Source organism: Muscardinus avellanarius (assembly GCF_963383645.1).
Source record: "Muscardinus avellanarius genome assembly, chromosome: 3".
In the NCBI taxonomy this organism is placed as follows: Eukaryota; Metazoa; Chordata; class Mammalia; order Rodentia; family Gliridae; genus Muscardinus; species Muscardinus avellanarius.
In genome coordinates, this window is record NC_137788.1 from 23,008,897 (window position 1) to 23,024,575 (window position 15,679).

Here is a 15,679-nt window from a genome sequence, read left to right on the forward strand (position 1 = left end):
GAGGCTCTGTCCTCCACTATTACATACCCTCTGATTGGTCACATTAGTTGCTTCACTATAGGGCCCTTTCTATAGCTCAACCTCTTCCTGTTGCCCCTTTCCTCCTAATTATTGCTGATTAAGAGAAGCGTCTGATTTATATTTTCTGCGATATTTCTCTGTGCATGCTGCATTGCAAGTACCGATCCCACTCTTGACGGCCCCAGTAGTGGCCTGGATACTCAGTGGACTGATCCAGACCTCGCTGGCTCAAGCAGCGGCCTTGCCTCATGGGAGGCCCCGGTTCTGGTCTCGCTGGCCCCTACACCGGCCTAACCCCTCAGCTGGCTTCGGTCCCGGCCTTGGAGGCCGCAGGAGTGGCCTTGCCTCACAGCAGGCTCTGATGCTGGCCATTGGCCCCTGCACCGGCCTAACCCCTTGGCAGGATTCCAATCCTGGTCTCGGAGGCCCCAGCACCGGCCTAGCCTCACGGCAGGCTCCAATGCCAGCCTCGTTGGCCCCAGCACCGGCCTAACCCTTCGGCAGGTTTCGCTCCCGGCCTAGGAGGCCTCAGCACTGGCCATGCCTCAAGGCAGGCTCCGATGCTGGCCTCGCTGGCCCCAGCACCGGTCTAGCCCTTCGGCAGGCTGTTATCCTGGCCTCGGAGGCCCCAGTACCGGCCTTGCCTCACGGCAGGCTCCGATTCCAGCCTCGCTAGCCCCAGCACCGACCTAACCCCTCGGCAGGCTCTTATCCCGGCCTTGGAGGTCCCAGTACCAGCCTTGCCTCATGGCAGGCTTGTTACAGTTTTTAAACTTTTTTAAACAAAAAAGTTGGCAGAAAAGCAAAGGCATAGTCATGCAGGCAGGATCTTCAAGGACAGAAAAAGTTATTATTTACATACTTCAGAGCAGGGTGTCAAGACATTTAATTAATCATAGTATGCTTTGTCTCACTTCATAAGCCTGACTCAAACTTAATTTTATACATTAGCTTAAACTAAGGTCAGTTTGAAGTTAATGTTTGGCCCAATAACTTTATCCTTGGGAAAAAAATCTTTGCTGCCTGAGTCTCTCACAAGCCTCTGCCTGTCAGTTTTAGTTATAATGTTTATACATAAAATTCCAATTATACATATTAATCCAAATAATCCTAAAATAGTCTTATGAAGAAAGGAATGCTAGACATTCTTCATGGGGGTATCTACACTGTTGCAGATCCCCTGATCGAGCTTTCTCAAGATCTGTAAGAAATGCGGTAGCAACTTAGCATAATGTTCTCCAGTTGCTGAGATTACAAGCCTGCACCACCACAACCGGCTAGTCTTTTTATTTTTGAAACAGGGTCTTACTGAGTTGCATTGGGCCTAAGTATCTGAGGCTGGCAGCGAACCAGAATCTTCCTGTCTCAGCCTCCCTAATGCTATGATAACTGTGCCACCATGTTCATCTTCTTATTCTTTATTTTGAAACAATGCCATTAAGTTGTGGAGGGTCTCACTCAGTAGCTGAGGCTGACCAAGAACCTGTGATCCTCCTTTCTCAGCCTCCTAAATATTGAGATCACAAGCATGTGCCGCCATACCTGTCTTCTGTTTTCACCTTTATTTTAATTTGTGTGTGTGTGTGTGTTTATAGTGGTTGAACTGAGGGGCATTCTTTCTCTGGGCTAAACCTCAAGCCCTATATTTTATTTTGTATTTTGAAAAGGGTCTTACTAAGTAGTTGAGGTTGACCGTGAACCTGGGACTTCCTATCTCAGCCTCCAAAGTACTGGGGTTTTACAAGCATGTACAACAATGCCTGACAGAATCTGTTTTTTCAGGAGTCCCCAAAGGTTCTGAAGGGACAAAACTTTTTGCAAACCACCCATCTAGTCTAAATTTTCACTTACCAATAAGGACACTGAGAATCTAAGGAAGCTTTTTTGTGGTAATAGTTTTGTTAATGTCAAAGCCAGGTCTAGGACCCTGGCTTCCTGTTTGCATGTGCAACTCCTTTGTATAATGTGACATCTGTATTACTACTTTTCTTGTGCATGTGTGGTACTGGGGATGTAACCCAAGGGCATTTTACCTCCAAGATACCCCCAGCCCTATTTTTCTTTAATTCTTTATTTTGAAACAGGGTCTCACTGAGTTGCAGAGGGCCTCACTAAGTAGCTGAGGCTGTCTGCAAACCAAGGTTCTCCAGTCTCAGCCTCCCAAATTCTGGGATTACAAGTATGCACCACCACATCCAGCTATTATTTCTACTTTCAATACAAAAATTGTTTTATAAACAGTCAGATAAGAAAATGAAACATATCCAGGCGTGGTGGTGCATGCTTATAATCCCAGCATTCTGGAGGCTAAGACTGGAGGATCAAAGTTCCCGGATAGCCTCAGTTATTTAGTGAGTCTCTCTGCAACTTAATGTGACCCTGTTTCAAAATAAAAAATAGGGCAGGGGATATAGCTCAGAGGTAGAATGCCCCTGAGTTACATCACTAGACCTGCAAAAAAAAAAAAAAAAATGAACATAAACATTTAATTTTTTTTTTTTTTTTTTTTTTTTTTTTTTTGGTGGTACTGGGGATGGAACCCTTCTACCTCTGGGTTACACTCCCAAAACTACTTTATATTTTAGGATCCTCCTGTCTCTGCCTCCCAAGCTTGGGGATTGTAGCATGCATGCCACCACACCTGGCTCCATTTAAAAATTTGATAGCAGCCCGGCGTGGTGGTGCACACTTGTAATCCCCAAGCTTGGGAGGAGGAGACAGAAGGATCCTGCAGGTTTGAAGCCAGCCTCACTGGCTTAAGAGACCCTGTTTCCAAATAAAAATATAAAATAGGTCTGGGAATGTAGCCCAGAGATAGAAGGGTTTCCAGGAACCCCAGTACAAAAAAAAAAAATTGATAGCTAGGAGCCAGGTGTGGTAGTGCAGGCTTGTAATCCCAGCATTCAGGAGATTGAGACAGGAGGACCCGGGTTCGCGGGCAGCCTCAGCTACTTAGTGAGACCCACTACAACTCAATGAGACCCTGTTTATTTTTTTATTTATTTTATTTTATTTATTTATTTTTTGGTGGTACTGGGGGTGGAACCCAGAGGCTTTCTACTTCTGGGCTATACTCCCAGACCCATTTTATATTTTATTTGGAAACAGGGTCTCACTAAGTTGCTGAGAGCCTCACTAAGCAGCTGAGGCTGGCTTCGAACCTGTGTGATCCTCCTGTCTCAGCCTCCCAAGTGCGGGGATTACAAGCGTGCGCCACCACTTCCGGCTTGAGAGCCTGTTTAAAAAAAAAAAAAAAAAGCTGGGCGTGGTGGCGCACGCTTGTAATCCCCACACTTGGGAGGTGGAGACAGGAGGAACGCACTGGTTCGGAGCCAGCTTTGCTAGCTTAAGGGACCCTGTTTCCAAATTTAAAAAATATAAAATAGGTCTGGGACTGTAGCCCGGAGGTAGAAGGGAGAAGGGCTTCCAGAAACCCCAGTACCACCAAAAAAAAAAAAAAAAAAGAATAAAAAATAGAGCTGGGATGTAGCTCAGAGGTAGAATACCCCTGTGTTCTAGCCCCAGAACCACACACACAAAAATTGATAGCTAGGTGTAGTGGCACACACTTATAATCCCAGTACTTGGGAGGCTGAGACAGGAGGATTGCAGGTTTGAGGAAAGCCTCAGCAAGTAGTGAGACTCTCATCAACTTAGTAAGAACCTGTTTTAAACTAAAAAGAAAATAAGGCTAGGGGTTTAGCTTGGAAGTAGACTACCCCTGAGTTCAATCTCTAACACCACAAAAACAAAAAATTATTTATTTCTACTTTGTTTAGGGCTAATATAAACTATGGGCAAAAAATCCTTCAGAACAATATTGAAAGGTTTAACACAAATAACAAATGTCCTTATTTATCTTCCTTTTAGGCGACTCAGTCAAAGACCAACACCAGAAGAATTAGAACAGCGAAATATACTACAACGTGAGTCCAGCTATGGAAATAAAATTATAGATTTTTTGTGTGTTTTATGACTTTGTATGTTTATGATTTTACTGTATATATAAGATAAATATTTGCTAAAAGGGATGTCTTTCCCCTAAGGGAATAAGGCTCCTCCAGGCTTTATTTGGAAGATGCCACCATGGTATTGTTTAGTGTAATATAATACTACAGAAAAAAAAATTTTTTTTGCAGTACTGGGGTAGAACCCGGGGCATTCTAATGACACCCTCGAATGACACCCCAGCCCAATTTTTATCCTTTATTTTGGAAACAGGGTCTCACTGAGTTGGAAGAGGTCTCACTAAGTAGCTAAGGCTATTTTATAACCACAATCCTCTGGTCTCCGCCTCCCAAATGCTGGAATAACAAGCATGCGCCACCATGTCCAGCCCATCCAGAAAATTTTATTATTTTTTTGTTGGTACTGGGAATTGGCCCCAGGACCATTCTACCTCTAAGCTACACCCCCAAGCCTGTTTGTTTGTTTGTTTGTTTGTTTATTTATTTATTTATTTATTTATTTATTTATTTATTTATTTTATTTGAAGCACCGTTTCCTTAAGTTGCCAAAGATCTTACTAAGTTGATGAGGCTGGCCTCAAATCTTTGATACTCCTTTTTCAGATTCTCAGTACTAGGATTACAGATATGTGTCACCATGCCAACTGGAAACTTTTTAAAATAATCCACCTTTAAGTCACACCTCTAGCCCTATTTATATTTTATTTGGGAACAGGGTCTAGCTAAGTTGCTGAGGTTGGCCTCAAACCTGCAATCCTTCTGTCTCTGCCTTCCACATACTGTACACTCATTGTTTGTTTGTTTGTTTGTTTGTTTGTTATTTGTGGTACTGAGGATTGGACCCAGGGGTATTCTACCTCTGAACTACATTTCTAGCCCTATTTTTTATATGGGGTCTCACCAAGTTGTGGGGGGCCTAAGTAGCTGACACTGGCTAGCCACCTGCAATCCTCCTCTCTGCCTCTCAAATAATGTACATTTAGTGTGTGTGTGTGTGTGTGTGTGTGTGTGTGTGTGTGTGTGTGTGTTACTGGGGATTGAGCCCAGGAGCATTCTACCTTTGAGCTATACCCCAACCCTATTTTTTATTCTTTATTTTTAAAAAGGGTATCACTAAGTAGCTGAGTCTAGCCACAAACCTGCAATCCTCCTGTCTCAGCCTCCCAAGTACTGGAATTACAAGCATGCACCACCATGCCCATCTTATTTTTAATTTTAAAACAGGGTCTCTTGAGCCAGGCCTGGTGCCACAGGCCTGTAATTCCAGTACCTGGAAGGGTAAGATAAGAGGATGGCTGATTCAAGGACAGCCTCAGCAAATCCTGTGATTCTCATCAACCTAGGGAGACCCTGTTTTTAAATAAAAATAAAATAGGGCTGGGGGTTTAATTCAGAGGTAGAATGCCCCTGAGTTTAATCAGCAGTACCTTTAAAAACAAACAAACAAACAAACAACCCACCCAACAAAACAGGAGAATTGCAGGTTCCAGGACATCTTCATCAATTTAATAAGACCCTCAGGAACTTAGACCCTGTTTCAAAATAAAAAAATTAAAAGGGCTAGGGATGTAGCGCAGAGGTAGAATGCCCTGGCTTTTATCCCTGGTACCAAAAATAACATGAACAACAAAGCAGGGAAGCACAGTTTAAATATTTTTGGCTTTACAAACCAAAGAGTAAATGAGGAATATTGTATAGGTGGCTGTAAAACTGTTTCAAAATGTAAGGACACCAAGCATTGTGGTGCACACTCTTATCCTAGCATTTGAGAGGCTGAGGCAGGAGGATCTAAGTTCGTGACCAGCCTCAGCTACTTAGTGAGGTCCTCTGCAGCTCAGAGGCTGAGACAGGAGGATCTAGGTTCGTGACCAGCCTCAGCTACTTAGTGAGGTCCTCTGCAACTCAGTGAGACCCTGTTTCAAAATAAAGAATAAAAAATAGTGTTGGGGGTATAGCTTGGAGGTAGAATGACCCTGGGTTTCATCCCCAGACCTGCAAAAAAAAAAAAAAAGTAAAGACAATTGTTGGAATTTTGGACCCTGTTTCAAAATAAAAATAAAAAGGGCTAGAGATGTAACTCAGATAGAACTTCCCTGGATAATCCTTAGTTTGCTAACCCTTGCTCTTAAGTATATGAATGAATATACCAGCTGACAAGAAAGTGTCTTGTTCAGCTAGCACAGTGGCACATGCCTATAATCCCAGCAACTCAAGAGGCTGAGGCAGGAGAATCACAGGTCTGAGGCCTGGGTGACTTTATAGGGACCATGTCTCAAAATAAAATAAAATGAGCCGTGGCTTATGCCTGTAATCCTGGTACTTGGCTGGCATAAACAGGAAGATTCAGGTGTGAGGATTGCCTTAGTAATTCAGTCTCTGCAACCTAGCAAGACTGTTTCAAAATAAAAAGGGTTGGAGATATAGCTCCATTGTAGAGTGCTTGCCTAACATGTGCAAGGCCCTTGGTTCAAATCTCAGTACCACACATGGATAGAAATATCTGGTATAATTACGAAAATATTTGATGTGCAAATTGCTGGAGTAATATTCTTTGTTTTTATCAACTGTAGCTAAAAATGAAGCTGATCGTCAGGCAGAAAAACGAGAGATTAAACGTCGGCTCACTAGAAAGGTACCGCTTCCCATGTGTTTAATTTTAGTCTGTATACTGACTATGCCATATATTTGGATGAACTGTTTGAATAAAAATAAAAGAATCTTTGCCGGGCGTGGTGGCGCAAACTTATAATCCCACCATTCAGGAGGCTGAGACTGGAGGATCGCGGTTCGCAGACAGCCTCAGCTATTTAGGCCGTTTGCACTCAGACCTGATTTCAAAATAAAGAATAAAAAATAGGGCAAAATTAAGAAAAAATAGGTAGCTGGTAGGTCAAATGCCCTTGGGTTCCATACACAGACTATCAAATAAATAAATAAATCTAACTTATCATGCCATTGATTGCTATGAAAATGAATACATGTATGTTGGGCGCTGTAGTGCACACTCATAATTCCAGTAATTAGAAAGCTGAAATAGAGCCTACCGTGATGGTGTATGCCTGTAATCCCAGCATTGGGTGGCTGAGACAGGAGGATCATGGTTCACTGCCAGGCTCAGCTACTTAGGCCCTCTGCAACTCAGTGAGATCAGGTTTCAAAATAAAGACTAAAAAAAAATAATAATAAAACATAAAATAGGGCCGGGCGTGGTGGCGCACACTTGTAATCCCCGCGCTTGGGAGGCAGAAACAGGAGGATCCCGGTGGTTCAAAGCCAGCCTCACTGGCTTAAGAGACCCTGTTTCCAAATAAAAATATAAAATAGGTCTGGGAGTGTAGCCCGGAAGTAGAAGGGTTTCCCGGAACCCCAGTACCACCAAAAAGAAAACAAAACAAAAAAGAGGGCAGGGGGTATATCTTGGAGGTCAAATGCCCCTGGATTCCACCTCCAGACCCACAAAAAAAAATAAAAATAGATAGGGCTGGGAGCATAGTTCGGAATGTAGAATGCCCTTGGGTTCTATCCCTAACACCACAAAAAAAGAAAAAGAAGGCTGAAACAGTAGGAAGATCACCGGTTCAAGGCCAACCTCAGCAACATATTGAGATATTGAGACCCTGTTTCAAAAGAAAAATGGCAGCTGGGCATTGTGGCGCATGCTTGTAATCCCCGTGCTGGGGAGGCGGAGACAGGAGGATCTCGCTGGTTTGAAGCCAGCCTCTCTGGCTTAAGAGACACTGTTTCCAAATAAAAAATATAAAATAGGTCTGGGACTGTAGCCCGGAGGTAGAAGGGTTTCCAGGAACCCCACTACCGCCAAAAAAAAAAGAAAAGAAAAAAGGCCGGGCGGGCGTGGTGGCATACGTTTCTAATCCTAGCATTCAGGAGGCAGAAACCAGAGATTCGTGGGGTTCGCGGACAGCCTCAGCTATGTGGCGAGGTCTTTCGCAACTCAGTGAGACCCTGTTTCATAAATAAAAAGACTAATCACGTGTAGTGGCACATGCTTATAATCCCAGTGCTTGGGAGGCTGAAACAGGAGGATCATACAGGTTCAAAGCCAGCCTCAGCTACTTAGTGAGGCTCTCAGCAACTTAGTGTGAGACCCTTTTTCCAAATAAAGTATAAAATAGATCTGGGAGTATAGTCTGGAGGTAGAAAAGCCCCTGGGTTCCACCCCCAGCACCACAGTGCTGGGGATTGAACTGAGGGTTTCAAGCATGCTGAGCCCATGCTTTACCACTGATATACACCCTCAGCCCAGAATTTTTTACCTATATCCCCATGTGATTTATATGTATGTTAAAAGTATTAGTGGCTCACTTCAGCAGCACATATACTAAAAGTGGACCAATACAGAGAAGATTAGCATGACCCTTGATGCTCAAGTTCTTGAGGCATTACTTTTGTGTGTGTGTGATACTGGTGATATAACCTAGGGGCATTCTACCTCCAAGCTACACCCCCAGTCCTATTTTTTTATTCTTTATTTTGAAACAGGGTCTCACTAAATTGTGGAGTGCCTCACTAAGTAGTTGAGGTTGGCTGCGAACCTGTGATCCTCCTGTCTCAGCCTCCCACGTACTGGGGATTACAAGTGTGTGCCACCACACCTGGCAAGCATTATATATTAAAAAAAAAAAAAAGACTAGATTATAACAGTAGTTCTCAATCTTTGCTGTGAATTGAAGGGACTTAAAAAAAATCTCTAGAGATGTGACCCAGGAATCAGTAATAGTTAAAGTGGCCAGGTGATTATAATCTTCAACGTTTAAAGGCAAATGAATAGATGATTGCTGGTCAGTTCCTGGCATATTGAACTGAGAGGCTCCATTTCTTTCAGCTCAGTCAAAGGCCAACAGTGGCTGAACTACTTGCCAGGAAGATTCTGAGATTTAATGAATATGTAGAGGTAACTGATGCTCAAGATTATGACCGGCGAGCCGACAAACCTTGGACCAAGTTGACTCCTGCTGACAAGGTGAGTGGAAGTACCTGCGTGCTCACATGTTCTCTCACATGTGCACTCTGCTTGCATGTGCTGCTCTCCTCCGCGCTTCCTTACTTGAAGCATAACAAATACTAACTAAAAGAGCTTTTAGGAAGCTGGGCATGGCGGCACACATTTATAATCCCAGTACTTGGGAGGCCGAGATGGGAGAATTGTACATGTTCGAAACTAGCCTCAGCTACTTAGTAAGGCTCTCGGCAACTTAGTGAGACCCTGTTTCCAAATAAAATAGGTATGGGATGGTAGCTTGGAGGTGGAGTGCCCCTGGGCTCCATCCCCAGTACTGCAAATAAATAAATAAATAAACAAGATTTAGGTTCTTGGAGTTTTTGTTTTGTTTTGCTTGCAGTACTGGAGGAGGAATGGGGGATTCTACCTCCGAGTGACAGAAGGCCTCACTGAGTAGCTGAGGCTGTCCACGAACTGCAATCCTCCTGTCTCAGCCTCTCAAATGCTGGGATTGCAAGCATGTGCCACCACACCCAGCTTGGTTCTTGAGTTTTTAGGTGTTGTTGTTGTTGTTGTTGTTTTGTGGGTCTGGGGATGGAACCAGGGGCATTTGACCTCCAAACTACACCCCTTGCCCTAATTTTTATTCTTTACTTTGAATAAAGAATACTGGGATTCTTTATTCATGCCTGGCTCAGTTCTTGAGGTTTTTTTTTTGTTTTGTTTTGTTTTTAATTTAGGTACCAGGGATTGGATGCAGGGGCATTTAACTCCAACCTATACCCTCCAGCCTTTTTTTTTTTTTTTTTTTTTCCAGTACTGGGGATGCACCCAAGGGACTTCTACCTCTGGGCTATGCTCCCAGACCTATTTTATACTTTATTTGGACACAGGGTCTCACTAATTGCTGAGAGCCTCACTAAGTAGCTGAGGCTGGCTTCAAACCTGTGCAATCCTCCTGTCTCTGCCTCCCAAGTGCTGTGATTACAAGCATGCGCCACCATGTCTGGTTTACCACTAGCTCTTTTAATTTTTTGTGTTTGAAACAGTGTCTTGGCTAGGTTGCTGAATCTCACTTGTGTTGCTCAGGCTGTATTCCAACATGTGATCCTCCTGTCTCAGTCTCCCAAGTACTGGAATTATAGCTGTTTGCCAACACAACCCACTTTCTAGTTTGTTATGTTAAATTTAAAGTCCGAGCGCCTTGCGTGGTGGCGCACGCTTGTAATCCCCACGTTCGGGAGGAGGAGACAGGAGGATCGTGCAGGTTTGAAGCCAGGCTCTCTAGCTTAAGAGACCCTGTTTCCAAATAAAAAATATAAAATAGGTCTGGGAGTATAGCCCAGAGGTAGAAGAATTTCCAGGAACCAGTACCACCAAAAAAAAAAAATTAAATTAAATTAAATTCTGGATACAAGGGCTGGGTGTGGTGGCGCACACTTGTAATCCCAGCATTTGGGAGGCTGAGACAGGAGCTTTTCAGTTTGCAGTCAGCCTTAGCTACGTAGGCCCTCCTCAACTTAGTGAGACCCTGTTTCAAAATAAAAAATAAAGCCAGGTGTGGTGCATGCTTGTAATCCCCATGCTTGGGAGGCTGAGACAGAAGGCTCCTGCAGATTCGAAGCCAACCTCAGCTGATTTAAGAGACCCTGTTTCCAAATAAAATATAAAATAGGTCTGGGAGTGTAACCCGGAGGTAGAAGGCCCCTGGGTTCCATCCCCAGTACCGCAAAAAAAAAAAAAAAAAGGCCAGGCGTGGTGCACATGCTTGTAATCCCCACGCTTGGGAGGCAGAGAGAGGAGGATCGCGCAAGTTCGAAGGCAGCCGTGCACACTGGCTTAGGAGACCCTGTTTCCAAATAAAAATGTAAAAATAGGTCTGGGAGTGTAGCCTGGAGGTAGAAGGGCTTCCAGGAACCCCATTACCACCAAAAAAAAAAAAAAAAAAAGTTTGTAGGTTTAATATGAGATGAATGCAGCCAGGCACAGTGATGTCTACCAGGCTCAGCAATTCCCTCAGTGTGTTGACCAGGCTTCTCTTTTTCCTGTGGGTTGACTGCCAGGGGTATGGTAACTCACACAGTTCAGCACAATAAAAAGTATAAGAAACTCACAGTTCAATCCTATAGCAGACAGAAGATGCTGAAACCCTTTTATTTCTACTCCACAGGCTGCCATTAGAAAAGAATTAAATGAATTTAAAAGCTCAGAGATGGAAGTTCATGAAGAGAGCAAACATTTCACACGGTAAGTCCCAAAAGACCCAAATACTATTAGTTTAATAAATAAAATTTTTCCCAACAAACACATACCAGTGTTGTTCTGATATGCAAGACTCTGGACTGGGAATGTAGTTCAGTGGTAGAGCCTTTTGCTAGCATGCATGAGACACTGGGTTTCATTCTTTGCACCTCAAAAAACAAAATCAAAGCAGATGTGGAGAACTATAATGAAATCAGTTAAAAGAAAGACAATCAGCCAGGTGTGGTGGCACATGATTGTTATCCCAGTACTTGGGAGCCAGGGACAGGAGGATTGCAGGTTCCAGGAAAGCATCAGCAACTTAGTGAGGCCTTCCACCACTTAGTGAGACCCTGTTACAAGATAAAGAATAAAAAAATAGGGCTGGGGTATAACTCAGAGGTAGAATACCCTTGGGTTCAATCCCCAGCACCTTGGGTTCAATCCCCAGCACCATGCCAGGAAAGTGCCCAACCAGCAAACCACAATCCCAGCCCAATTTATATTATCTTGTTTAATATTTGCAATAAACCTATAAGATATTTTAATAATCCCCAGTTTTAGCCGGGCGTGGTGGCACATGCTTGTAATCCCAGCATTTGGGAGGCTGAGACAGGAGGATCGCACGGGTTTGAAGCCAGCCTCAGGTACTTAGTGAGGCTCTCAGCAACTTAGTGAGACCCTGTTTCCAAATAAAAAAAATATAAAAATAGGTCTGGGAGTATAGCCCGGAGGTAGAAAGCCTCTGGGTTCCACCCCCAGTACCACAAAAAAATAAAATAAAAAATAAAGAATATAGGCCAGTTGTGGTGGTGCATGCTTGTCATCCCAGCATTCTGGAGGCAGCCTGGAGGATTGCAGTTCACAGACAGCCTCAGCTACTTAGTGAGGCCCCTTGCAACTCAATGATACCCTGTTTCACGGGATAAAAAGACTAAAAAATAGGGATGGGGGTGTATCTTGGAGGTATGGGAGAATGCCCCTGGGTTTCATCCCCAGTACCTCAAAAAATATATATATATATATAAGCTAGGCATGGAGGTACACATTTGTAATCCCAGCATTTGGGAGGGCACGATGGGAGGATCACAGTTTGTGGACACTGTTAGCTACTTACTGAGGCCCTTTGCAACTCAGTGAGACCCTGTTTCAAAATAAAGAATAAAAAAAGGGCTGGGGGTATAGCTCAAAGGTAGAATGCCCCTGGGTTCCATCCTCAGTACTGCAAGAAATAAAAAATAAATAAGATAAAGAATATAAAATGGGCTAGGGGTATAAGCTTGGAGGCAGAATGCCCTAGGTTTAATTCCCATTACTGAAAAACAAAAATTAAGATAAGACTTAGAATGCTCCTGAGTTCAACCTCCCATACTATAAATAAACAAACAAAATTGGGTTTGAGGTAGAGCGTGGAGGTAGAAGTTGCAGAGGGCCTCTCTAAGTAGCCATGGCAGGCCTTTAACCTATGATCCTCCTGTCTCAGCTTCCCAAGAACTGGGATTATACCATGTGCACCACCATGCCTGGCCTGGAACAGTCATTTTTTTTCTTTGTTAGCATTACCTACTTCATTACCACTGATAGAAGAAAATAAAATCAATCTATATTATCCACTAACATGCCTGTTTTTGATCATGTCTTTTAGCTACCATCGTCCATGATGCTGAAGTTTGAGGGAAAACAGCTCTTATAAAACCTGGGGCTGCTTTGCTGCTTATCTCCAGAGTGACCTGTGGAGGGAGCTTTCACACTTCCCAGCACAGCCACGATTGCATCCTTAGGATCTGTCCTGGGGTGAACAGCACTTGCATGAATGTAGCCTTTCAGTGGAATGGATTCTCATGTGTTGCTCCTGGGCAAAACTGAATACTTTGTCAGTACTTTTGAACCTTTTTATATAGCATCATATGTGAGGGGTTTTCCTTCACCATACACCAAAGTTCTGGGCCGCTTGCAGGTTCCAAGTTTTATTGGCTGTACCACACCCCTGCCCCCAAATGACTGCCTCTGCTGAGGCACAGTGTGCACCATTAGCCTTACCTCCATGCCCTGGTATGAGACCCACTCATATAGACACTAAATTCCAGCCATAAAGTCCAATTGGTTATGGGGAGCACCTTTGGCAATCCCGAGCCTTTTGGCAAAGGGGTCCCCACTTCCAGAGGAAGCTTTCATATGTCAGTAGACAGCATTGCACTATACCTCTTGTAACACAGCAATATAGTCCTTCAGACACTCAAGTTTGAGAGAATGCTCAGGATCTGACACCTTCCTCCTTTGGGGTGCTTGTCATCTGATTTCTTTAATGATCTTAAGGAAGGATGGAAGCTTTTGTTTTCGCTATTAAATAGTTGGAGCTGCAACCAGAATCCATGTTGATCAAATGAGAAAGTGTGGGCATTTTCTACATAAAAAAACAAAAAGGCCTTAATGACAGCTTGGCAGAAAATTGACTTAGTGACTTGAATTTTATAGATTCTTATATCTTGATTGTACCAAATGATACTATAAATCACTTCAGCCAGTAGATGTATTCTGCTCTGTAAAGCAGACCTGTGGACAGGCTGTGTGGGCACTTGTGTGCCATCAGCCCCACACCTGCCCTGCAGCCTCAATCACAGCAAGGTCCCCAGGGACGTGCTGGATGTAAAAGGCATCGGAGAAGCACGGGAAGCACGGTCCTACCCAGCCCTCCTGTGCCGGCTGCCCCTCCTCCACACATTCCCCCCTCACTCCAACACTGTCCTCCTGACCTTCACTGGTAGCTTCCACCTCAGTCCCGTTGCCTTTTCCACACTGTGGCCAGTGTGGTTGGTGCCAGGCATTGGTTCAGTCCCCACCCCATTTTGTATTTGTCATATATATTTGTATAAATTCCTAAAACAGAAGGTTTGGTTACTTCCTTGAAAACCTTAGAGCCTATTTTTTTAAATTAATTTAGGATTGAGCTAGTTAGGCCTAATTGGCCACATTGAAATCATATGGGCAATTTTTTTTCTGGTGCTCGTGATCAAACCCAGGGCCTTGCACATCCTAGGCAAGTGCTCTAACAATGAGCTATACCTTCTGTGTCCTCAGCCCTATTACCCTCCCCCTTTTTTTGAGGTCCTGGAGAAGAACCCAGGGCCTCATGTGTGCTAGGCAATTGTTCTACCACTGAGCCACATCCCACTCCCCTATTTTTCTCTGAATTTCTATCTACACTGTAAATGAAAGAAAAAAAATAGTTTATATTTAACTGGTGAATGTGGCTTTTTTCCCTTCCCTTCTTTTTTTTCTCCCCCTTTGGTACTAGGGATTGAATCCAGGGGTCTTCTACCTCTGAGCTACACCCCCAGCCCTATTTTACTTTTTTTATTTTGAAAGAGTATCATAAAGTTGCTGTGGTCCTCACTAAATTGCTGAGGCTAGTCTCAAACCTGCAATCCTCCTGTCTCAGCGTTCCAAGTACTAGGATTACAGGCACGCAGCACCAGGCCCACTGTTAATATTTAGGATATTGTGGCCTTCTCATAGATTTCTTCTGATGTATTCTCTAATCTTTGTCATTTGTTCTATAGTGTAATTTTTTAGTAAATTTTTTTATGTCCACATAAGATTTGCTGAGGAATCAGAGTGTCACATCAAAACAGGAAAGCTAAAGTGACCTTAAAAGGTGTAGTGCTTTCTTTTTGTGGGAAAAGGGGGAATCTCTGACTTCTCAGATACTGTCAAACATTAAGGCTCTGGAAGTGATACGAATCCACCACTTTTTAAACTCGTTTTCATTTGGAGTAACTAAGGGAAGATCGGTGAGGATTTTCCTAAATCTGTACAAAGGTATATGGTGGTCACACATGAACTGATACCCTGACTTCTGACCATCTGATCTTGTTGGTTTCAGACTGCTTGGCTTATGTCTGTGTTGTTTGTGGCTTGAATAACATAATCAAACCCCTTTCACTGCCTTTCTTTCCTGTAATGTGCCAAGCTTGAGGCAGAATATGATTTCTTGAGCTCTTTGTCTGCCTTCTGTGTGCCATCAAGCGTTCTGGTTCATCTTTCATCTCATTCGTGTGTTTTTTTTAAACAAGATACTTTGTGGGTGAAGTCTATTCAGTTGTTTTAATGTATGTAAAAATGGGTTTTTGTGTTCCCTTTCTGTGTAAGTAGAAAGCTCACAATCATAATGTAAATAATAAATAAATGCCTGGTGTGTTGTGCTTCAAGATGCTTTCCTGATGTACAGAATCTCCTTGTAAAATACATAATTGCATTGTATATCAGTCTCACCATCAATATTATTAAAGTATTTTAGAAGTTTAAGATGCCAAACAATTCTAGAGTTTTTGTTTTTTTCGGTACCAGGGATGGAACCCAGGGGCATTGTAGCTCTGAATTACAGCACCAGCCCTATTTTTTATTCTTAGTTCTGAAACAGGGTCTCACTGAATTGCAAAGGGCCTCAACTAGTAGCTGAGGCTGACCTTGAACCGCGCTCATTCTGCCT

At 43.4% G+C, this 15,679-nt stretch overlaps 1 protein-coding gene across 4 annotated transcripts in view; it reads left to right on the plus strand.

The window, feature by feature from the left end:
* Positions 1-11,200, plus strand: part of PHACTR4 (phosphatase and actin regulator 4) — a gene marked incomplete at both ends in the record, with an annotated part of 71,995 nt that extends 60,795 nt beyond the window's left edge. For all 4 annotated transcript variants that reach the window (XM_080690597.1, XM_080690596.1, XM_080690595.1 and 1 more), the window contains 4 exons: positions 3,892-3,947; positions 6,560-6,621; positions 8,833-8,970; positions 11,120-11,200. In XM_080690597.1, the coding sequence (XP_080546723.1) occupies positions 3,892-3,947; positions 6,560-6,621; positions 8,833-8,970; positions 11,120-11,200 (337 nt within the window). The remainder of the gene's footprint in view (positions 1-3,891; positions 3,948-6,559; positions 6,622-8,832; positions 8,971-11,119) is intronic.
* Positions 11,201-15,679: the final 4,479 nt, after the last annotated feature.